General features: G+C 32.9%; 4 protein-coding genes and 1 long non-coding RNA gene across 5 annotated transcripts; 3 read left to right on the top strand and 2 right to left on the bottom strand.

Moving 5' to 3' along the window:
* The first annotated feature begins 45 nt into the window (after positions 1-45).
* LOC144840231 (uncharacterized) lies at positions 46-2,210 on the top strand. The gene has a single exon (XM_078695976.1). The coding sequence runs from the start codon at positions 266-268 to the stop codon at positions 2,183-2,185; it is 1,920 nt and encodes a 639-aa protein (XP_078552102.1). The 5' UTR covers positions 46-265; the 3' UTR covers positions 2,186-2,210.
* Positions 2,211-3,626: 1,416 nt separating this feature from the next.
* On the top strand, positions 3,627-6,163 carry LOC144840232 (uncharacterized). Its single transcript, XM_078695977.1, has 2 exons — positions 3,627-4,035; positions 4,777-6,163. Exon 2 carries the CDS (start codon positions 4,785-4,787, stop codon positions 6,078-6,080), a length of 1,296 nt encoding a protein of 431 aa, XP_078552103.1. The 5' UTR covers positions 3,627-4,035; positions 4,777-4,784; the 3' UTR covers positions 6,081-6,163.
* A 2,187-nt stretch (positions 6,164-8,350) lies between these two features.
* Positions 8,351-15,895, top strand: LOC144840467 (proteasomal ubiquitin receptor ADRM1-like). The gene is made up of 10 exons (XM_078696285.1): positions 8,351-8,569; positions 9,553-9,666; positions 10,111-10,267; positions 10,669-10,752; positions 11,351-11,405; positions 12,089-12,249; positions 13,080-13,103; positions 13,354-13,514; positions 14,260-14,362; positions 15,531-15,895. Exons 1-10 carry the CDS (start codon positions 8,366-8,368, stop codon positions 15,626-15,628), a joined length of 1,161 nt encoding a protein of 386 aa, XP_078552411.1. The 5' UTR covers positions 8,351-8,365; the 3' UTR covers positions 15,629-15,895.
* LOC144840470 (epidermal retinol dehydrogenase 2-like) lies at positions 15,888-25,140 on the bottom strand. The gene is made up of 4 exons (XM_078696289.1): positions 24,555-25,140; positions 23,902-24,146; positions 18,763-18,888; positions 15,888-17,786 (listed from the first exon to the last, which is right to left on the bottom strand). Exons 1-4 carry the CDS (start codon positions 25,008-25,010, stop codon positions 17,693-17,695), a joined length of 921 nt encoding a protein of 306 aa, XP_078552415.1. The 5' UTR covers positions 25,011-25,140; the 3' UTR covers positions 15,888-17,692.
* On the bottom strand, positions 21,301-22,549 carry LOC144840473 (uncharacterized). Its single transcript, XR_013611920.1, has 3 exons — positions 22,378-22,549; positions 21,704-21,775; positions 21,301-21,560 (listed from the first exon to the last, which is right to left on the bottom strand). It is a non-coding gene; the product is annotated as an uncharacterized LOC144840473 (long non-coding RNA).
* Positions 25,141-25,486: the final 346 nt, after the last annotated feature.

Here is a 25,486-nt window from a genome sequence, read left to right as displayed (position 1 = left end):
TGGTGGTAAGAATTTGAAACAAAATGGAAATCGGAAACATTTGAGAAAACACACAGGAGAGACACCATATGAATGTGAGCATGAGAAGGAAGGAAATCAGAATTTGAAAAAACATTTTAGCACAAACACAGGAGAGACACCATATGAATGTGAGCATGAGAAGGAAGGAAATACGAATTTGAAAAAACATTTGAGCACAAACACAGGAGAGACACCATATGAATGTGAGCATGAGAAGGAAGGAAATAGGAATTTGAAAAAACATATGAGCACAAAAGCAGGAGAGACACCATATGAATGTGAACATTGCGGGAAGAAATTCAAATGGAAGTCAACTTTGAAAACACATTTGAGAACACACAAAAGAGAGACACCATATGAATGTCAAAATTGTGCAAAGAAATTTAAACAAAGCTGGAATTGGAAAATGAATTTGAGAAAACACACAAGAGAGACACAATATGAATGTGAACATTGTGGTAAGAAATTTAAACAAAATGGAAATTTAAAGATTCGTTTGAGAAAACACACAGGAGAGACACCATATGATTGTGAAAAAGAGAAGGAAGGAAATCGGAATTTAAAAAAACATTTGAGTACAAACACAGGAGAGACACGATATGAATGTGAGCATGAGAAGGAAGGGAATCGGAATTTGAAAAAACATTTGAGCACAAACACAGGAGAGACACCATATGAATGTGAGCATGAGAAGGAAGGGAATCGGAATTTGAAAAAACATTTGAGCACAAACACAGGAGAGACACCATATGAATGTGAGCATGGTGGTAAGAAATTTAAACACAATGGAAATTTAGAGATTCGTTTGAGAAAATACACAGGAGAGACACCATATGAGTGTAAACATGGTGGTAAGAAATTGAAACAAAATGGAAATCGGAAACATTTGAGAAAACACACAGGAGAGACACCATATGAATGTGAACATTGTGGGAAGAAATTTAAAGAAAGTGGAAGTTTGAAGATACATTTGAAAACACACACTAGAGAGACACCATATGAATGTAAACATTGTGGTAAGAAATTTAAACAAAATTGGGATTTGAAAAGACATTTGAGAACACACACAAGAGAGACACCATATGAATGTGAACATTGTGGTAAGAAATTTAAACTAAACGGAAATTTGAAGATTCATTCGAGAACACACACAAGAGAGACACCATATGAATGTGAACATTGTGGTAAGAAATTTAAACAAAATTGGGATTTGAAAAGACATTTGAGAACACACACAGGAGAGACACCATATGAATGTGAACATTGTGGACAAAAATGTAAACAAAATGGAAGTTTAAAGATACATTTGAGAAAACACACTAGAGAGACACCATATGATTGTGAACATGGTGGTAAGAAATTGAAACAAAATGGAAATCGGAAACATTTAAAAAAACACACAGGAGAGACACCATATGAATGTGAACATTGTGGGAAGAAATTTAAAGAAAGTGGAAGTTTGAAGATACATTTGAGAACACACATTAGAGAGACACCATATGAATGTAAACATTGTGGTAAGAAATTTAAAGAAAGTGGAAGTTTGAAGATACATTTGAGAACACACACTAGAGAGACACCATATGAGTGTGAACATTGTGGTAAGAAATTTAAACTAAATGGAAATTTGAAGATTCATTTGAGAACACACACAAGAGAGACACCATATGAATGTGAACATTGTGGTAAGAAATTTAAACAAAATGGAAATTTGAAGATTCATTTGAGAACACACACAAGAGAGACACCATATGAATGTGAACATTGTGGTAAGAAATTTAAACAAAATGGGGATTTGAAAAGACATTTGAGAACACACACAGGAGAGACACCATATGAATGTGAACATTGTGGTAAGAAAGTTAAACTAAATGGGGATTTGAAAAGACATTTGAGAACACACACAGGAGAGACACCATATGAATGTGAACAATGTGGTAAGAAATTTAAACTAAATGGAAATTTGAAAAGACATTTGAGAATACACACAGGAGATACACCTTATGAATGTGAACATTGTGGGAAGAAATTTAAACAAAATGGAAATTTGAAAAGACATTTGAGAATACACACAGGAGAGACACCATACGAATGTAAACGTTGTGGGAAGACATTTAAACATAATAGAGATTTGAAGATGCATTTGAGAATGCACACAGGATAGACCATTCTTATGGGAAGAAATATGATCAAAGGGGTGATTTGAAAAGACATTTGAGAACAAAATGTAAGAAACACACCAAAACAAAACAGTGTGGGGAAAAATAAACAAAATGAAAGCACTCAGATACTTAGTGATGTACTACAGTAGGCAAAATATTTTGTCAAATAAAGTTTGATAGCGTAGACAGATCTTTAGAGCAACAAAAGAATATAAATTTTGTGGGAAAATCATTGTACTTTGAACACACAGTGGTGATTTGAAGGAACATTTTAGAATACAGAGATACACTCCATTATTATAAATGCGAACATTGATAATTTGAAAAGACATGTGAGAATACACACGAGAGAGAATTAATAGGTTAAGTTTGAATATTGTTGGGGAAAAATAAACAGAAATATTTATTTCAGATAAACGAGTTACTATAATGCAGTACTCAATAATTTGAGCCATAATAATTGAAGAATATAATTATGTAGATTACTGTATTCCCTGATACAAAAAACTAATACATTGAAGTTTATTAAGAGTTTTAAAGATTTAATACTATAAAACAATGTCAATCAAACAAATCAAACAAAGAATATAAATAATAAACCATTCCCATAAAGTGAGAATTTTGAAAAAACATTTTAGAACTCGCACAATGAATCTGAATATTGTGAGAATAAAAAACATTTGAAAATATACACTGCAGAGACGCAACACAATATAAATGAAATTTGTGGAAAGAGATTTAAAACTAATATTTCATTTAAAATTACATTTGAGGATACACACAAGAGAGAAAACATACTTTACTGTATAAATGTTAATGTTCTGTGTGTTGCTGTTTTTTGTTTTGTTTAAAGTACACACACACTTTCAATTCTAAATGTACACTCTTTTACTTAGTTAGTAAATTGTTGTTTTAACATCTATTATAGTACTATGATACCTAGGACTTGATTATTGTATTATTTTACTTTATTATAACATTATACATTTTTGGTTTTGTTTACACATTTTTTTCAAAATTTATAATAAAACCCTTACTATGATTTATAATGTACAGTAGCCTTCCTATGTAATAAAGCCTTTCTATGATTTTTAATTCAAAGTAAGAGTTTTCTTTTATAGTCGGTTCATTTTTGTAACAATAAAATCAAGTTTTATTCATATTATATATTCAAGGTACTGTATAATATACTATTTTCTTTGTGTATATTTGTAAACACATGGCGACACAACAGGGGATAGATAGTATTTTGTATTTTATTTTTTTATGTTGAAGTTGAGGTATTGATCAGAGGTACACTATAGGTTATGTTTTGGAAAAAAGTGTATACTGTAGTCATTAGAATTGTGCTGTAGTTATATTATAGATAACTGATTTGTCTGCAGTTTTACAATCGATCAGATATATTCGATTCAAAACTTGTTGTTACGTGTTGTCAAAAGAATTGACACAACAATGTAACACTCAATCCAGAGAGTAACAACTCTCTTCTAAATCCAATTATTTAATTAAAGTGGAATTTCAATACAATTCTACATAATTGGCGTTATACAGTATACTGTAAAGGCAGTAACGATCCACTATTAGAGCTCTATATAAAGCCTTTCCCCACCCACTCTACACAATGGTAGAGTGGGTCGGTTATAATGTCTAGGGTCGTTACTCAACAAGTACTCTTACGGCATCTAAGTAGATCATTCAATTTGCATAATTATACTCTCAACCAATCAAATACCGTAAATAAGTACTTGTCTGCCAGTCTATAATCCTATTTATTGCTGAGGAATGCCATTCAGTTGTATACAGTGGCAGCGAAGGAACGAGTGAGGAAGACGATAATTATCATTATTAGGTAGGTACACGTTCCTGAAATATTGATTTACTATACGATGTATACAATGTTTTAATTACCTCCGCCAAACAGAATGGCGAGAGCTGGTTATGAGACAATCGGCGTGTGTGTTTCTTATAATTGTTAGAGCAGGATTACTCAAAAATGTATTGCCAGATTTTCATAAGATTTTAAAGGATAGGTTCGTAGCTGTATGGGAACACGTTATTCAATTTCATATGACTAGTAGGTTAAATATCAAGCTGATCACAGCAATGGAAAGTTTCAGGTCCTTATTACGTATTTGTTGATGTGGCATTGGCGGAGGTTTGTATCCAACCAACCCCACCCCGCAATTAACACTCTAAATATAACCTCTATTTTGTTGGTAATGTATTGTATAGGGCTTGGTTATATTTGATACGGCTTGGTAATTAGGAGGACCCCGATTTATGTTTTTTTCCCCATAAATAGTAGCGCCTAAATGCCTTAAAATAACGCAAGCTAATATCACTCGACGTTTAAAATAATCCGTTAGCATTAGGCCTCAGTACTCTAATGAAATAAAAATTGTATACACGACATTAAAGTCGCAATGGAATACGCCAATTTGAAAATCCTTGACATTACTCTTTTACAAAACTACTGTATGTATATAAGTTTGTTTTGCAATATAGTGTAGCTAACATGAATAGATTAGTACTACTAAGTATAGCCTGGAGGAAGTAGAATTATAGTTTTGACAATTGCATTTTTTTTTAGATTTATTGATGAATGAATACGACTTCAACAAAGAAGAATTTAACATTGTAAATACCAACATGAAATGCAAATGTGAACACTGTGGAGATAAATTTGAGTTCAGGGATTTGAAGGAACATTTAGGAATACACGTACATAGTAAAGAGTTTAAATGTGAAAACTCTGAGGATTTTCTGCTAAATGGCCAAACACCACATTATGACTTTGAACATTGTAGGCCTAGAATTGAAGAAAGTAAACATTTTGGACTACCCACTGTCGAAGAAACTTCATATGAATTTGAACATTGTCGAAATGAAGAAAGTGAGAATTCGGGAAACACTGCCGTAGAAGCTTCGTATGAATTTGAACATTGTCGAAATGAAGAAAGTGAGAATTTTGAAAACACTTCTGAAGAAACTTCGTATACTGAATCTGCTGAACATTGTGGAACTGAAGAAAGTGGTGATTTGGGAATTCACACTGCCGAAGAAACTTCATTTGGTTGTGAAAATTGTGGGAAACAATTTAATAAAAGTGATGAATTAAAAAAACATTTTAAAATTCACAGAGAGACACAACATGAATGTGAACATTGTGGGAAGACATTTAAACAGAATGCGAATTTGAAAAAGCATTTGAGAATACACACAGGAGAAGCACCATTTGAATGTGAACACTGTGGGAAGAATTTTAAAGAAAGGGGGAATTTGACAAAACATTTGAGAGTACACACAGGAGAGAAGCCATATGAATGTGAACAGTGTCAAAGGAAATTTAAACACAGTGAGCAATTGAAAATACATTTTAGAACTCACACAGGAGAGACACCGTATGAATGTGAACATTGTGGAAAGAAATTTAAACAGAGAGTGATTTTGAGAGAACATTTGAGAATACACACAGGAGAGAAACCATATGAATGCATATTTTGCGCGAAGACCTTTAGAACTAGTAGTTATTTAAGAATACATTTGAGATTGCACACAGGATGCAAATCGTATGAATGTGAATATTGTGGACAGAAATTTATCACTAATGGGACTTTAAAAAAACATTTGAGAATTCACACAGGAGAGACACCTTATGAATGTGAGCATTGTGGAAAGAAATTTAAAAGGAATGGATATTTAAAATTACATTTGAGAATACACACGGGAGAGAAACCATATAAATGTGAACAATGTGGATTACAATTTCAATGGGATAAAACCTTCAAAAGGCATCTAAAAACACACACACAGAGACACTCTTTAAATGAAAACACTGTGCTATCATGTTTTAATTCAATTACATTATTACCAATCAATCAATTACAAAATTAGAACTTGCATATTTCTTTTCACTCTGGTTGTTAAAGCATTTAATTGAAAAGATGGAATTTCTCAATATAAAATATTGTGTTTTGGTAAAGATAATGAGGCACATATATTTTTAGTCGCGTGGACGCGACTCTATAGTTCACTATGTCGGTCGGTTGGTCTGTCTGTCTGTCTGTCGGTCCGGTATCACTATGCATTGTAGCACGCGACTTAATGGCTGTTGGCCTTGTTTATTCTGTAGATGGATTCATGACAGAGAAATCAGTTAACTGAACATTTTGTTTAAGTTTTTCATATCTCCTTTTATTTTATGTTATTGTAAAGTGTATTGATTTTATGTATCGTATTCCTCGTTTTCGTCAGTCACAAAATAGTGTAATTATTATTTGTACAGTGTTACCGCTAGAATAGGCCTAAACAGTAACAATCGGTAATATTACGTGTGTTTACTCGCTTTTGAAATCTTTTCAATACAAATTAAAGAGAAATAATATCAAATTGCACCATTCTAAAAATATTAACAGTAAATATTCGTGCAACAACTTTTTAAACAAAATTAACTAGGGCAAATACTTTGTAAATTCTTGCATCTCTAAATTATTTATGGAGTGCTACAATGACATGACATGATCTATTATATTTAAGTTATTGAAATGTTATTCCAATGTGATTTCATTATAACAGTGTGTACAATGTTATAGGCTTTGATTTATTTTTATATTTGCTTTCATTTTAATTACTTATATGTATGCAATCGTGTTTTCAATCAAATAGTTTATAGGCCAGTATGTGTGGGAGTATATCGCAAAAATAATAGCAGTTTGTACAGTAGGTCAGTGGTGTAGGAAAAAGTGGTATTGCACAAAATTCCAACAATGCAGAATTACCAATTTATTTGGTTATGTGGTTTGCAATGTTTAATATCTCTGTTTCATTTGATTTAATATAAAAGTGGAAATTACAATAAAATGCTATGATTGCCTTACTTAGTGTTTCTTCATTTATTTATTTGACCAAAAAACAATAATGTAAAACAAAACTGAAGAGGAGAATCGGTCAGGACGGTAAAGCAAAGATTTATAATATTCAAAATCAGCATATAAAACAAGGAAAAAAATCATTTTGCGATTTAGAGAAAGATTTATAATTGCCCAGAAGGACTCAGAGTCAATTGATGATAAAATATAAAGCTCTGTCTACATAGCACTATCAACATTTTATGTGACAAAAAATGTGAGTGATGATGTCATATACCATATTTGGGCATTTCACTACCATATTTGGGCAAATCACACTATTAGTTTGATAAGACAAAGCTATAGGAAGAGATTCAGAAACAGCTAATTAATATTCAAATTCAAACTGTTTATTGCAACAAGGTAAGCGTTGTTATATTTACAAAATAACAACTACAATTCATTTCGTCACTTTGACGAATTATTTGTGATCATTGTGAAAACATAATTTTACAGTCGTTTCATTTTTTAGAAATAAAATATGAGCGCAAAACATTGATGTATTCCATCCATGACCTGATGCATAGGCCTACTATTATAGAGTGCTGCTATTAGTGTCATATTTAGTATATACAGTATATACGGTATATCTATATACAGTGTAGCATAGGTGAAATTACGTGACCATGTTCTAATGTTTTGGTATGATGATGACAATTTTGGAAGATAATGATTTGAGCAAAAGATGTAACTCTTTTACAATGTTTATAACTTTGACGAAAGACATGAAAAAACTACTTTTTAACTTCAACTGACCATTATTATAATTTCAACATTCAACAATTTTTGTACGAATTCATATCTACATTTCAGCATTCACAGTTATAAACATCAAGGTCACCTTTAATTCTGAGGAGATGTAAGATATTCAAATATACGGTGTAAGTAAAAGTACGTAATATATTTTAATTTTTTAGGCGTGACGTGACGTCATCAAAATTGAAACTTATGAGTAAGATTGGTTGAGCAAGCACACATTTTTTTTAACATATGCCTATATTGTTTTTAAAACTAATAATATTAACATAAAAATATTTTTTAATTGGTATTAATTAATATAATAACTTTGATAGACCTCTACAAAACAAAAATGCAATAAAACAAAACATGATTTGTTTTAATTTACACGTTTTATTAAGAAATTATATTATTATTATATTATTAGACGTGAAATTACACTTGTATTTTAGCATGACACTTTTGCTCTGTATGGCACCCCATACATTTGCACTGACGTCACATTTTCCCAATTGAAAAACTCGTATCATCAACATGGCGGCCACCGGAGCACTTTTTGGTAGTGGTTCTTCTCGTTCTTCGAGCAAAAACCTGGTCGAATTTAAGGCTGGTAAAATGCATATGAAAGGAAAGATGGTTAATCCAGATAAACGGAAAGGTCTCGTTTATATGTATCGTTCTGAAGACGCTCTCATTCACTTCTGCTGGAAGGATCGCTCTACTGGCAGTGTAGAAGACGTGAGTACAGATGGACGGGACGGAAGAGGGGAAAGAGTGTGCCGCTAGCTAAGAAAGAGGGAAACTAGCCTAGGGGCTAAGGCTAGAGTAGGCCTAGGCTTAGGCCTAGGCCCTAGACCTAGATAAGTTAGGCGTATTTTCAAATAGGGCGAACTGATTCTACGTATCCAAATTTCTTAAACATGTTAATGTTGTTGTTCCGAAATTGCTATCTTCGTGTTTCATTTTGTATTTGATGACTTCAGGTTTGTAAAAATTAGAATAGGTAGGCCTAGGCCTACTAGGCCTAGTTCTAGTAGGCCTAGGCTAGGGCCTAGACTAGAGGCCTAAGATACTACTAGGCTAGGCCTAGAATAATAAAAAGGTGGATCCCATAATTTTACATGCTAAACTCTAGGCCTATGTACAGTAGTTTGTAATGTATACAGTGTATACTATGAGTATGAGTATGACACAAAATAGACAGAATTCAGCACTAACAACATATCGTATGTATTCTTCAGGCTGACACCGTCATAATAATGACTCTTTTTCTGTGTGCAATATTCTAACGTACAGTGTATGATGACGTGCATATGGCGTTCAAATCTAGTTTAACTTTTTATTCTGTTATTATTAATATTCATTTGCATTATTATTATTTGTTATAAATAAAGGATATTGAAAAGGAAATTCTTGCGCAATTTCAAATTGGAAAAGGAAATTTTTAATCTTACTTATTTTCCCTGTGGTTTGGCGTAGTAGTGGTGTAGCGTTGTGGCTATTCCTAAGAATCAAATGGTTGTGAGTTTGATTTCTGAATTAAGAAAAAAAAATAGGCAAGAATTAAATAATATTAATTATAGCCAAGCCTTACAGAATACAGTGCGTCAAGTTTGAGGTTGTTGCTGGTAAATTGAAATTTCCGAATTGCTGGACAATCAATCAATCTTAATCACTTAATGTATGATTTCTTCAACATAGTACAATACTTTTTCTTTTAGGACCTCATCATTTTCCCAGATGACTGTGAGTTTAAGCGAATTACTCAATGTACAACTGGAAGAGTTTACATCTTAAAGTTTAAAACTGGCAAGAAGTTTTTTTTTTGGTTACAGGTAGGCAAAAAAAACCAAAAAAAAAATAGTGTTAACAAATTTGTCGAGAGACTGAGCTGAGAGATTTTTTGACATAAACCTTTTAAATATCTGTCACACAACTCTCATAACTAAAACAAATTGTCATATATTGAAGGCCTGTAATTGCATTGTACATTGAATGTAATTGTGCTGATTGGAGCAGGGTGGAAGTACCCACCCTAATCTTATTTTATCTTCCACACAGCCCAATAAATGTCTTCTTGAGGTTTTAAATTCATTACCATTAGAAACACATTCTGAATTTTCCAAACATTAATTAAGCTAGCCCAAATTTTTACAGTATTGGGAGAGTTGAGTGTACTAGCACAGTACTGGTGGAATGGGTTTTATCAATATTTCATGTATTTTACATGTTTTATGTGCTATACTCATTTGGTAGTTTTTAATTATTTGGCATCCCAGGAAGCAAAGACTGATAAAGACGAGGAATATTGCCGTAAAACTAATGAGATGCTGAACAACCCACCTGCTCCTGGGTCTTCTGGTGGAGGCGGAGGAGGAGGAAGTGGCGGTGGCATCCCGCCAGAATTGGCAGCTGCTCTAGGTGGATCCCATGGAGGTATGTAAACATTTTTTTTGTGTGTTTATATAGAAATGTTGATTACCAGACTTTATAGTACGTGCCTGTTCAGACATGATTTTGTATTGTAAGTAGTGTACAACTCAATAGAAAAAGATTAGTGGAAGCCCAATGAAAGCTTTAAGATAAAAGATGATTACTTGGATACTTACAGTAAGTTAAGTCATCAACCAATTGGGTTCTTTATACCAAATGTTTGCTCCGATCATCAATGTGACTTGTTATTAAATGAAACCATGACTCAGTACGTCTGAACATACATTAAAACCCTCTTTATAATACCTAGAATTATCATTTACATATAATAATTATGATTGTGTATGTGGCGGTAAGCAATGCTTTTCTAATAATCATTTCATTTCTTTTTTTTACATATGTAGCTGATGGTGGGCTTCAGAATTTACTGGCCAACATGGATCAGCAGCAGCTATTGCAGTTGTTGTCATCTGCTGGCGGAGGTGGAGGTACAGTTTATTATTTTATTTCGGTATAAAAATAAACAAAAAAACATAATAGATTCAAGAAATTTTATTGGTCCACTTAAAATAGAAATGACCTTTGCTTTGCATAATTAAGAGAATAAATTTACATAGAAAAAGTTTCAAAAACGCTATAGGCCAATATTAAAATACTGCTAATAGGCCAATAGAAGTCAAAACTGATAAATTAATTTATACAATAAGAAATAATAACCTCAGAACTTGCATATAAAATAAACCCACCGATCAAATATAAACATTCAAAACTATTGCACAAGACTAAAAAGTAAATAAAATCATTAAAAAATTTAAGAATTGGAGTGCTACCATGTACCTTTTTGAACGGCCTAGCTTCCCGGCCTAGCCTTGAATAATGATTCCAGATGGATTAATTGAATAAAAGTTGAAAGACTGACTTCTCTATTTATCAAGGAGGAGCCGAGGTGAATAAAGCAGTCAATCTTTCAATGAATGAATTATTCTCACCATTCAATGAATGAATTATTCTCACCATTCAATGAATGCAGAATATTCACTATTTGTTTTGTATTATCATTCCCTATTTTTATCCATTGCTGTGTAGGTGGTATAGGTAACCTTCTTGGAAGTGCAAGACCAGCTACTACTACTCCATCTGTGTAAGTGATAACTTGTTAAGCTATTATTATTGTGCTATATAACAAATATCAGTATGTATATTGATAACAATTGTTAATGAAATTACAAGAACATAAAACATTGGTGATATAGCAGAGGATAAGCCATAGCTATGATGTGAATAATAAATTATCTAGACTAAAGAAGAAGAATTGACAAATTTCACAATGAAAACTGTCAAGCTAGAGAAAGTATCATGATTATTTAATATTATGATATCCATTATATATTAATAATGATATATGATGATTACTGCCTATCCACTGCCGACATTTCCGCTTGGGCTGCTCCGTATATCTCTTTTACCAGTTTTTTCCAATCGGATCTTTCATTCATTAATAACGATATAAATGAATATCATTATTTTTGTGTAATTTCTTGTTTTTGTGTTGGTAAAAAAATATTTTCCTCTTAATAAGGGGTGAATCAACCATTTAGCACACTCAAGAGTGTTCCTGTCCCCTTAATAGGGGTGTCCCTGAGTAGGGGTTGACCATAGTGTTAAAACATATATAATGCCCCTCTTTTTGTGGGAAAGTGTCCCCTGAATAGGGGTGCTCAAAGGGGAGGGGTTCTACTGTATTTTGAACTGTATGTAAAATATCGGACCATCCAATAATCCATAAACCATTTTTACAATTTTTAATTGCTTTTTATCTTCTAGGCCCTCAGCTCGAGTGCCGTCTACAACACCAGCTAGCACTCCAACTGTGGCAGCAAGTGCTTCACCTAGCACCGCTTCATCCAGAGCTAGGCCTGACACAACTAGTTCAAATCAGTCGATTCAGTTAACTGATCTTCAGAGTATTCTTAGTACAATGAATAGTAAGTACTACACTATCAAACTAGTTTGACAAAAAAGTGTGATCTGCCCAAATATGGTAGTGATATACCCAAATATGGTAGTGATATCACATCATCATGTCCATATATGGGCACATCACATTTTTTTGTCACATAAAGTTTGATAGTGTAGAGTCGTCCTTGCTACAAAATAAACAAACAATGAGAGTTGTGAATTTACATCTTATTACCTCATTTGAGTACCTGGTAAATAATTGGTATCTTTATTTTTAAACAAGAATTGCACACATCAAGATCACAACAAAATAAAAATTAACCTGAATTGCGAAAAGAAAGTATAAGAAAGTCTTAAGCCAATAGGTGAATTTCTTCAGCGTCAGCTTATATGCATGCATATTCATATCACCATCTACCTAACCCCATTTGAATCAATAGATTACCTTACGACTTACGTAGACTATGTCAGTCTTACAGAGTATGTGTGAACGTAAGTGCTAAAAGTTGTACTTTTTCTTTACAAAGAGCAAACACAGTTCTTTCTACACATACTGCGCTTTTTTCCAGTTTTCCAACAATTAATACCAAGTTAAAAAATAAAGTGCATGCTACAGGTGAATAAACTATACATGCATTCAGACAATTAATAGATTTTATTGCTTGTAAACGTGACAAAAACTTGTAGTATGTATAAACACATTAATAGATCAATTTTATGTACATGAACTATAAAATCGTAATTAAGCTTTATGCTCTATGTCCAATAGGTGATGGTACAGTACTTTACATGCATACATACAAAAGGAAATTTGTTTCTTTAATGTTAAAAAATATTTTTTCTTTTCTTCTTTTAGTTCCTCAACAAGAGAATCAGGCAGGTGTGTATAATTCATTATTCATTCATCCATTCATTATTTTATTTTTGATATTAATGTATTTCCATATAGGAACAGTTTTACTGCTTGCCCTTTAATACCGAGGCTTGACAAATAATTGTTGTACTGTACACCCTTACAACTTAGAATTCTCAATGTAATAACAATTTAAAATTTAGTCTAAAAGTCGCAAGATGATAATGAGTTATAAAGTTTTTTTCTCCCTGTACAGTTTCAATTTTTTTTTTCACAGTTGATTTGACACAGGTGCTGACCCATGAAAGTATGGCACCAATCCTAGCCAATGAGGAGGTGCAAGAGCGGTTGAAACCATTCTTACCAGAGGGAGGTTCACTTTTGGCTAAGGATTTTGCTGATATATCAACCACTATACAATCTCCTCAGTTTCAACAGGTACTTCAATAGTTCTTGATTTATTGCTAGGCCTAGGCTCACATACGCACTCTGCTCCACGACAAAACTGTTGGCTATTGCAGACCTAGGCCTGATCATAGCTTGCATTCATAGCAAGTCACTGATCACTCTGACTTTGCAGAAAAAAAAACTACTGCATATAAAGTGATAGATACTTCTCACTTGATGTGTTTAACAGGTTTCTGGCAATCGCATCATCACTATTTTGACACTGGTAATGATTAAATTTTGACACTGGTAATGATTAAACAGTTAGGGGAAAAATGGCAAGATCGCAGCAGTGTGGTCATGTTACAAGTGTTGTCAAAACAATATAGATTATCTGATAAAAATACTAGAAAGTAGGAAACCTTTTTTCCCCTGACTGTAAATAATAAAGTATTTGCTTAAAATGCATGCATCTGACCATCCAAAAAAACAGTTTCTACATCCAATCAAAATAATATTAGTCAAAACAATTTCATGTCAAAAAGAATTTAAAAAAAAGGTTACAGGTAAATTTGTTGATATAAAAAAAAAGAAAGTTTGTATTACTTCAGCTGCCTTCAATGTGGATATAAAAAAACACAAAAAAATGTATTAATTCAGAGTCGTCATTTAAACAAACAGAAATATATTCTCAGCATTGCAACTGTTCAATGAGCATGATTTACCTATAAATTACAAACATGTTTAGGCTTCCACATGCATGCTTCTTGCTAATGACAGTCATGATTATTTATAGGCTGCTAGCGTTTTCTCAGCAGCATTTCAATCGGGACAACTTGGACCATTGATGGGTCAGTTTGGTCTTAATAAGGAAGCAACTGAGGCTGCTAACAGTGGAGGTAAGTTGGACATTGGTACTAAGACCTATAGATTATGTGAATATAAAGCAAGTTAGATTTGCGACCTTACAAATACGTAGCCACTACAAATCTGTTAACACTTTGTCTTACAAATTAGCACTTTCAGATCTGCCTTGAACCGGATTTTGATCATAAATATGCACAAACTAATCCTATATGAATGTGATACATATAAAATGTTACGAGGGCCTGCTGTTGCTTAAGGTTCTTAACCTACTATAACCTAGCCCTACTTTCAGCAGTGACATACATAGCAGTCTTTTCTATTATTAACCATTTATAACCTATTTGATGGAGGCTAATAAGCAAAATTCTCAGACACATACAATTAAGTGTATAGTATTATAACATTGAAACGTTTATGACATCATAATTTGCCAATGGTAATGCACACAATGATAGATTTCAACATGGATGATGTCTGTATGTTTTATTATGTGTGAATGTGTCCTTTTTAAAACGTTACCATTGATAGGTGACTTTAGTTAAACTGCCTATCTGATACAGCCAGCAAGTTGTTTAACTACAAGTAAACAACTATTTATTTCCATTCTCTCCTCACCTATCCCTCCATTCACCAAAGGGTACCTCTTGACATTGAGGTCAATTTTACTTTGTCCTATTTTTTTTTATTAAACATCTATAGAACCCAAAACCCTACATTAGAGAAAAAAAAAGTTTAAAAAAAAGTTATAGAAATTGGACCTAATTTAAAGCAACCTCATCCCCTATTTCAAATCCTGGTTGTGCCCCTGAAATTAGCCATTGTATGAAGTTATATCTTGCAAATTCAAGAACAGACATAGCCTAGAACAGCCAACAATATTCTACTAAATAAAATAAATGGCTGCTCCATTTACTAGATATTGAATGGGCAAGTTTAACTAAGGATTATTCTTTATTCCCATTGTTCGCTTTTAAAATGTATTTGACAGTCTAGACGTCTGCAAAGATCCAATGCATGTTCTACTTATCCTTTCATGCATGCAAATTGTAATGAACTTGCCTAGGGGTGTAGACTTGCCCAGGGGTGTCATTCCCAGGGCTTTCATTCCCAGGTTTGATCATAAAGATATTATGTTCATTTTAATATATCTTTGGTTTGAATGAGTTTACCAATGCACAAGTCATTTATTTATTTATTTAGATTTGGAAGCATTTGCTAAAGCATTGTCAAAAACAACATCTGAAAAATCTACCTCTGAACAGCCAAAAGATGAAGATGAAAACATGAGTGTAGACTAAAGTGGCACAATGGTGCCAAAACCCTGGTTCAAGACAACAATATTTACTTGATGTTTGTGTGCAGGTATAAAGCATGTTGTATCTGCTGGTGTAATTGCGTTAATACAGTAAAATAATTTAGATTGAAGAAAACAATATTCTAAGAAATCTACGACATGTGGATAATATTAAATTAAATGTTCAAAATATTAAAAAGGAATTTAAAATGTTTGTGCCATTATGCTATTTAGTAGATACAGTATAATAAAATCAGAGTTTGAGCAGAAATTGTTTTATTTGTTATCAACTCATTGTATTTATCACACATTACAATGTTGCAAATAAATGTTATCATAATAAATATATAAAATCAAGAGCTAAATTACATTTGTCATACTGAGTTCAGTTACTACTAAAGCGATTCATTTACAACAAATTTCCCAATTTCTCGGTTTGTATTCCACGTTCTAAAAGACCATAGCCCAGGCGAGATGATGGATGGACACTCAAAACGATGAGTGTCCAATCGCATACTAATCTGATTAGTGTGCTCTTCATATTTACTGCCAAGCAGTATTATTTATTACTGTTAATTAATAGCTATCACCATCTCTTAATTTTTACAAAATCAACAGCCTTACATAAACACAGAACAGTACTTTAGAATATTCAATGTACAGTATTTTGAACTTTGACACCAATTCTATATAAACCATGGTTTGCCATAATTTTGATACAGATAATTGTCTTGTCTACGCGATCAAACTTTATGTGACAAAAATGTGATGTGACCATATGGACATGATGCTGTATATCACTACTATATTTGGACACATCATACTTTTTTTGTCAAACTAGTGTAGACAGAGCGTAATAAGATATGATGGAATGTAGTAAATAGAAGCTTTGTTAATGTAATGTTCTACCAGCCATACAGATTTAATGCAAGTCCTAGGTTCTACTTAACAGTATAACAAAAGTGTTTTGGCAGTGGACTTTATACCTGAAGCAGTCTGCAAATGATTTCAAGATTAATTAACAAACCGTACCATGTTTATTTACGGTAATCATTTGCAGATCACCATTGATATCTGTACTTGATTACAAAGTTTTCTTGCCTCGATCTTATTCTCCTTACCATCATAATTCAGGACAAATAACACACATGAAATAAACACTGACTCACTATTTAAGCAATTGCCAACAAATTAATAATTAATCTAGCACCATTGAGTTTGCATTTTATTTGTCTACCAATAAAACAATACCCATACATTCTGTATATAAAACCATGATTAAATTACTGAAGTTGTCTGCTGAAACTTTAATGTTGTCTTCAGCAACAAAGCCTTAAAAAGGACCTGTTTTTACGAGGATGAATAACAAATGACTATAAATAGGTAAATACTGTATTTACATTTGTCCTACAGAAAGTTAATTCATATACAGTATATAGCCTTTAGAAAGCAAAAAGAAACCAAATTCCATTCGCTATGCTATATAGTGATGATAATCTTTTATATGTATGTCATTCAATGAAAATAATATTTTTTTTAATCCAATCAATTGGCTTCATGAATAAACAATAACATTTAAATAAAAATTGTATTGTTATTGACATTGACTCATTTGATTGGACGAATATGGTAAAAATCGTAATTCGGAATGAAAAATTGTGTCAATTCTTTTTCTGCAGGAAAATGTATAGTGTATTTATTTATATATCTATCTATTTAATGCAATTGTTATAAATCGTCTATAATGTAGTATTTATCATTTATAGTACAGTAGCAAAGCAAGTAAATACTTAACACAGTGTAAACAAACTTCGCTATTTATACTAAAAGGTGCTGCACAATATTATTGAAATGAATACCAAATACAGTTAGACAGTTCGTCTACTCTTGTGCCAATTAATATTTTAATCAAAGGTCACCATAGGTTTATTAAACTATTGACCTGAAATATTTTTATGAATTAATAATTTCTAACCCTCATATAATAGTTGTGAACTTCAAAATGAGTTCAATTATGTAATTATTGATTCATATGAATTTTTTTTAAATTAATCCCTCAAAAACGTGCTCAGTTCTTCTTTCCGTGACCGACAAATTCATCCATGCTTTGAAGAACACCGAAAAAGTTCGCAACTTTGAGCAGTACTTCCACTGGCAAAATTCTGTGAAAAAAATATGAATGAATTTAATTCACTTTTTATTTAAGTGACTTTATTCTAATATTCCTCTCATCTCTCAGCCTTCTGATATTGAAAACACTCTTTTTTCTACTTTATTTTACCTAAAGGTATTTTTAAATGTTGAAAAATCCTGATAGCTATACTCAAAATTGCCACGTACTACAGTATTGTTATGTGAAAGTAATAAATGTTTATTGCCAGTGAACTCTGTTAGCTGTAAAATATTACAGCCATCACCAATGCTTTATGAGCGATGTAACAAACTCCTTTGATTTTAACGTGTTATTACTATAGATGTTGGTGGGAATCAAGCTTAAGCATATAAAAGAAACACTTGATTTCTTAACATTAGGCTGCTTTCACATTGCGTCTGATAAAAGGTCTTGAGCATTGAGTTTGCTTTGACATTGAGCACGAATTTGGTTATCCGGTGTCATAAGATAAATTGGCCTTAACCCTTTTTTTTCATGTTTACCGGTAGACCAGGGAAGAGTGAATTTCACTTGGGTAGGCTAAGTCATCCAGGAATGGAACCCACACTACTATGCCAATAAACCGGTCAAACAAGTTGGTATAAGAATACACAGTATAACAGTGGTAACATAACATCATTTAATTTATTGTTAAGCTCTGTTTACACTATCAAACTAGTTTGACCCAAATATGGTAGTGTTACAGTATGACATCACCGTGTCCATATGGCCACATCACATTTTTGTTGTCACATAAAGTTTGATAGTGTAGACAGAGCTTTATGTACAAGCCAGAAGCTTTCAATTCAATTTCAATTCAATACTAATTATCACATACTGGGATTTTTTTTTTTTTTTTTTTGTGGTAGAAAAATATCAATAAAATATGTTAACATACAAATTACAAGAAGTACCAATAAACCTGATATGGTACCATGCATTTAATTGAACAGATAAATAATTCTCCATACATGCGAGATACTCACGTTTTAAGGTACACAAAAACGTGCATGATCCATGGTAGGACTAGAACCTCTTGATTAGTGACGACTGCATCTACCACTCTCTTGCCAACAGATGTGGGTGACAGGCTAGGTAGTATGAATGGATATCTATAATGAAAAGTATACAATGTTGTACAGTAAAAATATCCATAAGTAATCCCAGTGGGCCTCTTGCTTGAATGAACATTAGAATCCATGTGTAGTGGAATGAAAAAAATACAGAAAATTATTATTTATGTGTTCTGTTCTTTAGGGTTCCACCAATTTTGTCTGTTTTCCAACTCAAGTATTATTCGTATGAAACGCCAAGTGTGCCAAAATAGTATAGTTTTACCAATATTTAGTCAAATCACTGTCTAGAACCTAGACCAAATGTGTTTCATGAAAGGTAAATGAACAAATATTTTCTTGATAGTCTGTAAATAGGACTAAAAAAAAAGGTTTTTGAGATGTAGTTCCAAATTCAAATTGTAAGTCATGTTGAAATGTTTTTTTTTTTAAATAGCCGCCTATAAACTAAAGTTGTCAAAATAAAAAGCCATTGAAATGTTCACCATATTTTTAATAAACTAAAACAGATATTTATTTGAGTTAATTTCCTGTTTTCATAAATCCACCCAAATGCTTTCTCTAAAGCTCTGTATACTATACACTATCAAACTAGTTTGACATAAAAAGTGTGATATGCCCAAATATGGTAGTGATATGACATCATCATGTCCATATATGGACACATCACATGATTTTGTCACATAAACTTTAATATGTAGACAGAGCTTTACGATTTGATAGTTTCCATGTACTGTAGCCTTCTTCAAAATTAACAACATGAACGGGTCAATGCTGCTGCAGCAGTTCTCAAAGCAGCAGCATTGATGTTCAAAGATATTAAACAAAATTTTAAAACTGTAGTAACAGGCATGATCAATTTTGTAAAAAAACAGATTAAAATTTATAATTTAATTTACAATCAAAACTCTTTTTGATCTCCCACAAAAACAAAAAGGCTGTTCACACAATCTCTCAAATTATAGTTATCTGTAATGTATTCTATTTTAATTTTGTTTAATGAGAGCAAGTGTTTCAGCTTTTCCATAAACCTTACTTAACTGGTCTACTAGTACAATTCACCAAATAAATATTATTAAACAGCCATCCTCTTGTACACTATTAAGGGGAAACTTTCCTGTGGAACAACAAGAGGAAACACTATTTCCAGCTCCCTATTCAGGGATCTATTAAGGTGACACTTGTTGGGTCCTGAAGGTATCTTCTAAATACTGTAGGAGTTCTACTACACTGTATACAGTCCTGCCAACATTTACAATACAAGTGGAACAGCAGTGTAATGTCTGGCTTTAAACATGCCGTTGCACCTTCCAGATTAAAGTTGACTTTAAAACAGGGTACAGACTTTAGGAAAGGGGAAAAAAGGATCAGAATAAATTGATACTGTAAAACATTATCAACTTTGTTTACAGTAGAACTCCTATTACAGTTAAATAATAGTCCCCTGAATAGGGGTTGGCTTGTAGTGTTAAAACATTATTTTCCCCTCTACCTACAGTATTCTCCAGGAAGTGTGCAATAGGGGTGTGTCTACTGTATGCTTTTGGATATAATTCCTTGTGCATTTTTATCCATAGGTGTAAAAACATCTGTTCTAAGTAAAGAATAATGGGATTTGTATAATGTATGGATACAATATAAAGCAACACAAACATTCATGGAAACCTGAAACAAATAAAATTAACACCTTTTTAAAAATTTAAACAATACATTCAATGTACTGTACTGTAGAATATTCAACTATAACTAATAGCTTTGTGCAAATTAGCGTACAGATTGTGTTATTTTTTCTATGTTTGATCAAAAGGGCATTAAAGGGAATTATATCACCCCTGGATATATTTAATTTGTGTATTTGCCCCAATTATGAAAGATCAAAGGTGTGATTGATGGTGTTATTCATTTAGAAGCCTGTACAATGCTTTGCAAGGGCAAATAATCTCTTTATCAAACTGGGTCAAAAAAGATTAAATATTATATAGATTGCAATTCATTGATATTCAAGAGTTTGTGTGTAGATTAGTCTACTTGGGATATTAATGAATACATTGACATGATTTATATCAATGTTGTTTTGGCATAAATACATATTATATACAGATAACTAAAATCTAAGTCTATGAACATAGATGCAAATAGACATACTATAAATACATTAACATTTCCCAGGTAAAAATTCCAGTTGAAGACCAGTTGGGAATTTTCCCAGTTGTGAATTTTCCCTGTTGTGAATTGAGACAATTTCCAGTTGAAAACCAGTTGTGAAATTTCCAACTGGTCTGATAATCCCAGTTGTGAATTTTCAACTGGTCTGATAATCCCAGTTGTGAATTTTCAACTGGTCTGATGATCCCAGTTGTGAATTCTTCAACTGGTCTGATCAATCCCAGTTGTAAATTTTTCCCAGTTGAGAAATTTCAGTACAAAAACAAATCACACAAACTACAGAACTTATCGTTTAACTGTTTACTTTAATAACTTTAATAATTACAATTACAGTAGTTACTTTCAATTCTGCAGTACTGTAGTTAATTACCTCACGAAAGTCTTTAACAACCTGCATAACCCCTACATCTACACAAATGTTAGCATATCCCTCCTGTTTCTTTTTTACAGGTCCATGGAAATGGAGATCTAGCATTTATTCAGTAATTTATCTATGAAGTTATGGCCACCACCTTCTTTATTTAGTCATGTTGAAAAAATTAGTCCTGAAAAGAGAAAAACCAAAACAAAACAAATTGTTACTTTACTTGTTACAATCTACTGGTAGTGCAAGGAATAAATCAAATTCAAATCTCAAAAACATTATATATACTCTTTCTGTATAATTAATATACATAAATATATTTACCCTTCAAATTGTACTTTTTTGGTTGGTTTATTATAGCCTTGTTATACTGTATTTAAGTAAACTGGAAAACACCTGTGTATGACAAAAATTAAAGGAAAATTAAAAAGTATAGAATTTAGTTTAAAGTAAACGAGACAGACTATAAACAGCATGGATTAGTTTGCTTCATAGATTAGTAGTACTGTATTAAGCTAGACTATTGAAGGGGGTATTCAACGCTAGCCTAGAGTAGTGGCAATACAACCTGCAGAACAGTTAGTACTTACTAGCTAGGCCTAGCTAGTTTTAACCCTAGACCTACTACTAGTACTTCTACTTAGAGGCCTAACTAAATTAACAACAGTATTCATCATCATGAAATAGCCAAGCCTAGAAATAATGCTTTTTTTGTGTGGTAATTTATTATTATTAAATAAGGCCTAGCTACAGGCCTAATAGTATCCTAGGCTTTGTTTCTAGCCTACTATAGTTTGTGGTCGTACACAACAGCCATGTAATCAAGCACCTAGCAAGGTGTAAGGCAATGCTGTTGAGGCTAGCCTAGCTGGGTCGCCTAGCTAGCTGAATTCAACAGCTAAGCTAGGCCTAGGCTAGCCTAGCCAGTAGCGAGGCCTCCATTTTGTTGTCGATCTTTTTTCATAATAGTAATAAGAGATAATATATATCAGGCCTACCTTCTATAAAACAACAACATTGTGCCTCATCCTTAATTTGATGCGATTAGCCAATAATACGGTGTTACTAAAACCAAAACCCTGCCTAGGCCGCGCCTAGGCTTGATTTCATTATCAACTCCTGTGCTATGTGTGATCGCCAATTTTGCCGCCGAGACTACTGCTGTCACACACAACAAAGGAAGCCGTTATTTTGGCCGTTGGCTTGCAGGTTTCTGATTGGTTGTTTACGGTCTGCCGGCCTACGGCGCATGCTCGTTACGTCTATGGTCCATTATTTAAAAAATATTCTATGCAGTATTTTATTTGATTTAATTTTGATTGTTTGTTGCAATAATATAGGATTATAAATAACAAATAAAAACATTTTTATTTATTATATTTTTAATTGTAATGACGGACCATGCTTCTTTTTCAGTCACCTCACCCCAGAACCACCTCTCCCCTGGGTCCTCTCTCCCACTCCCACACCCGGCCAACCTCCTTCTGCCTTTGGTTCCTTGGAAAAAAATAGTTAAAAAAGTTGCCCATTTGAAAAAAACCAATTGGACCAGTTGTGTTAAAAAAAAAAAAAAACTACTTGACCAGTTGGAAAACCAGTTGACCAGTTGGAAAACCAGTTGACCAGTTGGAAAACCAGTTGGCCAGTTGGAAACACCAGTTGACCAGTTGGAAAACCAGTTGACCAGTTGGAAAACCAGTTGACCAGTTGGAAAACCAGTTGACCAGTTGGAAAACCAGTTGGCCAGTTGGAAACACCAGTTGACCAGTTGGGAACACCAGTTGACCAGTTGGAAAAACCAGTTGACCAGTTGAAAAACCAGTTGACCAGTTGAAAAAAACCAGTTGACCAGTTGGAAAACCAGTTGAACCAGTTGAAAACCAGTTGGACCAGTTGAAAACCAGTTGGACCAATTGAAATTTCCAACTGGTCTCAACTGGAATTTTTACCTGGGTTTCTAATCTAGAATACTTCTCCATAGGCCTCTTGGTCAAAATAAAATACAAAAAAGTAGTAATATTTATAGTAACAGGATCTGGGCTGATAGATACATGATATCATCTCTCAATCGTTCATGGATAATATTTGGGTATATTATTTTCAACAATAAAGAAATATTTAATTTTATATAGCATGCTGCACTATATTTCAGTTCAATTACTATATTTCGTCAAGCACTCTGGCTCGAAAATTGTCTTGCTTGTCACTTATATATAAACATAATAGAATATGATAAAATGGTTAAAATACAGACAGTACAACAGGGTCAAATACAAATGCAACAAATACTAACATTTTAAGAAAGGTTAAATATGCCAAAACTAAAAAAAAAATCATATGGTTAGAGTTCAACAGTATCATACATGTATTTTTAAATTAGATTAAAAAAAAACGTTCTCGTTTTGCATTTTTTGCATTAAAAAGCCTCATATTTATTCCTTTAATAACCATGTAATGTTTTGGAGAGCATAAACACCAACCCCACCTTTTTCTACATGATGCAACTAATACAGTTTACTAACTTTATTTTGACGCCTTTGAACATTTCTGTAGTGATGTGATACGGGTTGACCAGGGTGAATTTCACGTCTGTTGCGCCCTCAGCTAGAGCTTCTAAGCACACCGATTCATGGAAACCCTGCGCTGCAAACTTGCTCATACAGTAGTCGCTAAGTCTAACAAGCCCGAAATTACCAGCAATGCTTGCAATGGTTACAACATGTCCATGGTTGGTTGATATCATATGCGGTAAAAAAGCTTTAATCATCTAAAATTAAAACAAAACGAAAATAAAAAAATGGTTTAATTAAAAAAATGAGAAACTGCAAAATGAATTTCAAGAAGCTTTATAATTATATCAAAGATGTTGCAGGGGGCAGGCATACTAATATGATGTGGGGTAGTGGGGAGTTGGGTTTCGAGGGCTTGAGATCAACGTTCTTAGTATAGCATAGGTGGATTGTTTTATACATTATTAGGTGCTTGTTAAAGATAGATAGTCTTCGAAACAGTAGTTTACAACTCATCTAAAAGGAGCCACACATTTACAATAATAACAGACAGGGCACAATAATAATATTATTGTTAATATTTTACTTTTTATTTAGCATATAGGCCTAATAATAATATAAAGAGATATTTTTTATAATACAAAGGAAACGAAAGTCTCACTCACCCAAACGTGAGCTAGTGAGTTTATCTCTATTGTTTTAATAATGGATTCGTCTGGAATATCCATCAGTCGTTTTCCCGAAACAATACCCGCATTGTTTACCAAAATATCTATCTCCCCTACTTCCTCTTTCACTTTTCGTGCAACACGATAGACATCTTCACGTTTAGATACATCGCATTTAAAAGTAGAAACCTTAGCTCCGATTTCCTTGACAGCATCAGCAGTTTTCCTATTAGCTACATCATTTATATCCCACAGCACTAATTCAGCACCCTTTCGGGCAAATTGTGTAGCGATATGAAATCCTAGGCCTCCGCCAGCTCCAGTGATGAGCACACGTTCTCCAGCCACGGACTTGGCAATCCAAGAGGCTGGAAGGAAAAATCGCAATGTCGAGCGTAGTATCTCCCATAATATCTGTAAATTGAGTATAATGAAATCAGCAATGGCATTCATTCTTTGCAGGGTGTTAAATCGTTGGCCTAAGTATCTATAATAAGTAGTAAGCTAGGCTTATTAGATAAGTACAGTGCACTATAAATAGTAAAAATAGGCTATACACGCATCAAACACACACCACCCACACCGCGCGGAAATAATAAAACTTTAAGTTGTGTTGTTGAAAATGTATGTCAAAGTTCAGAATGGTACGTTACGTCAGCTTGATTTGTTAGGTGATTGGATTAAAAAAATGTTCAGATGAAAAAAAGAGAGAGAAGCACATGGCACGTCCCTGGGGGGTCGAGGGTAATATAAAGATTTAAAAATATAATGTTACTTAAAGATGTATTGTCTCCCTGAAAAAATAATTCTTAAACATTTTTTTGTTGAATATTCTATTTTAATGTAACATAATAGTTATCCACTTTAACCAAAAATTGGATCGAAAAAAAAATGTATTTACCAGAAAAAAATGTAATTTAAAGCAAAAA

Source organism: Antedon bifida, chromosome 4 (assembly GCF_963402885.1).
Source record: "Antedon bifida chromosome 4, ecAntBifi1.1, whole genome shotgun sequence".
Taxonomy (NCBI): Eukaryota; Metazoa; Echinodermata; class Crinoidea; order Comatulida; family Antedonidae; genus Antedon; species Antedon bifida.
Note: the sequence above shows the minus strand (reverse complement) of the source record. Positions and strands in the feature narration are given on the sequence as shown.

Excerpts from the sequence above, each read along its gene's own strand:
- LOC144840232 (XM_078695977.1), top strand. The coding sequence starts at position 4,785 with ATGAATGAATACGACTTCAACAAAGAAGAATTTAACATTGTAAATACC.
- LOC144840231 (XM_078695976.1), top strand. The coding sequence starts at position 266 with ATGAGCACAAAAGCAGGAGAGACACCATATGAATGTGAACATTGCGGG.
- LOC144840467 (XM_078696285.1), top strand. The coding sequence starts at position 8,366 with ATGGCGGCCACCGGAGCACTTTTTGGTAGTGGTTCTTCTCGTTCTTCG. Across the intron at positions 9,667-10,110 it reads AGTTTTTTTTTTGGTTACAG|GAAGCAAAGACTGATAAAGA; the intron begins GTAGGCAAAAAA and ends TTGGCATCCCAG. Across the intron at positions 14,363-15,530 it reads TGAGGCTGCTAACAGTGGAG|ATTTGGAAGCATTTGCTAAA; the intron begins GTAAGTTGGACA and ends TTATTTATTTAG.
- LOC144840470 (XM_078696289.1), bottom strand. The coding sequence starts at position 25,010 with ATGAATGCCATTGCTGATTTCATTATACTCAATTTACAGATATTATGG. Across the intron at positions 24,147-24,554 it reads ACTCACTAGCTCACGTTTGG|ATGATTAAAGCTTTTTTACC; the intron begins GTGAGTGAGACT and ends TTTTAATTTTAG. Across the intron at positions 17,787-18,762 it reads GTTTTTGTGTACCTTAAAAC|AATTTTGCCAGTGGAAGTAC; the intron begins GTGAGTATCTCG and ends TTTTTTTCACAG.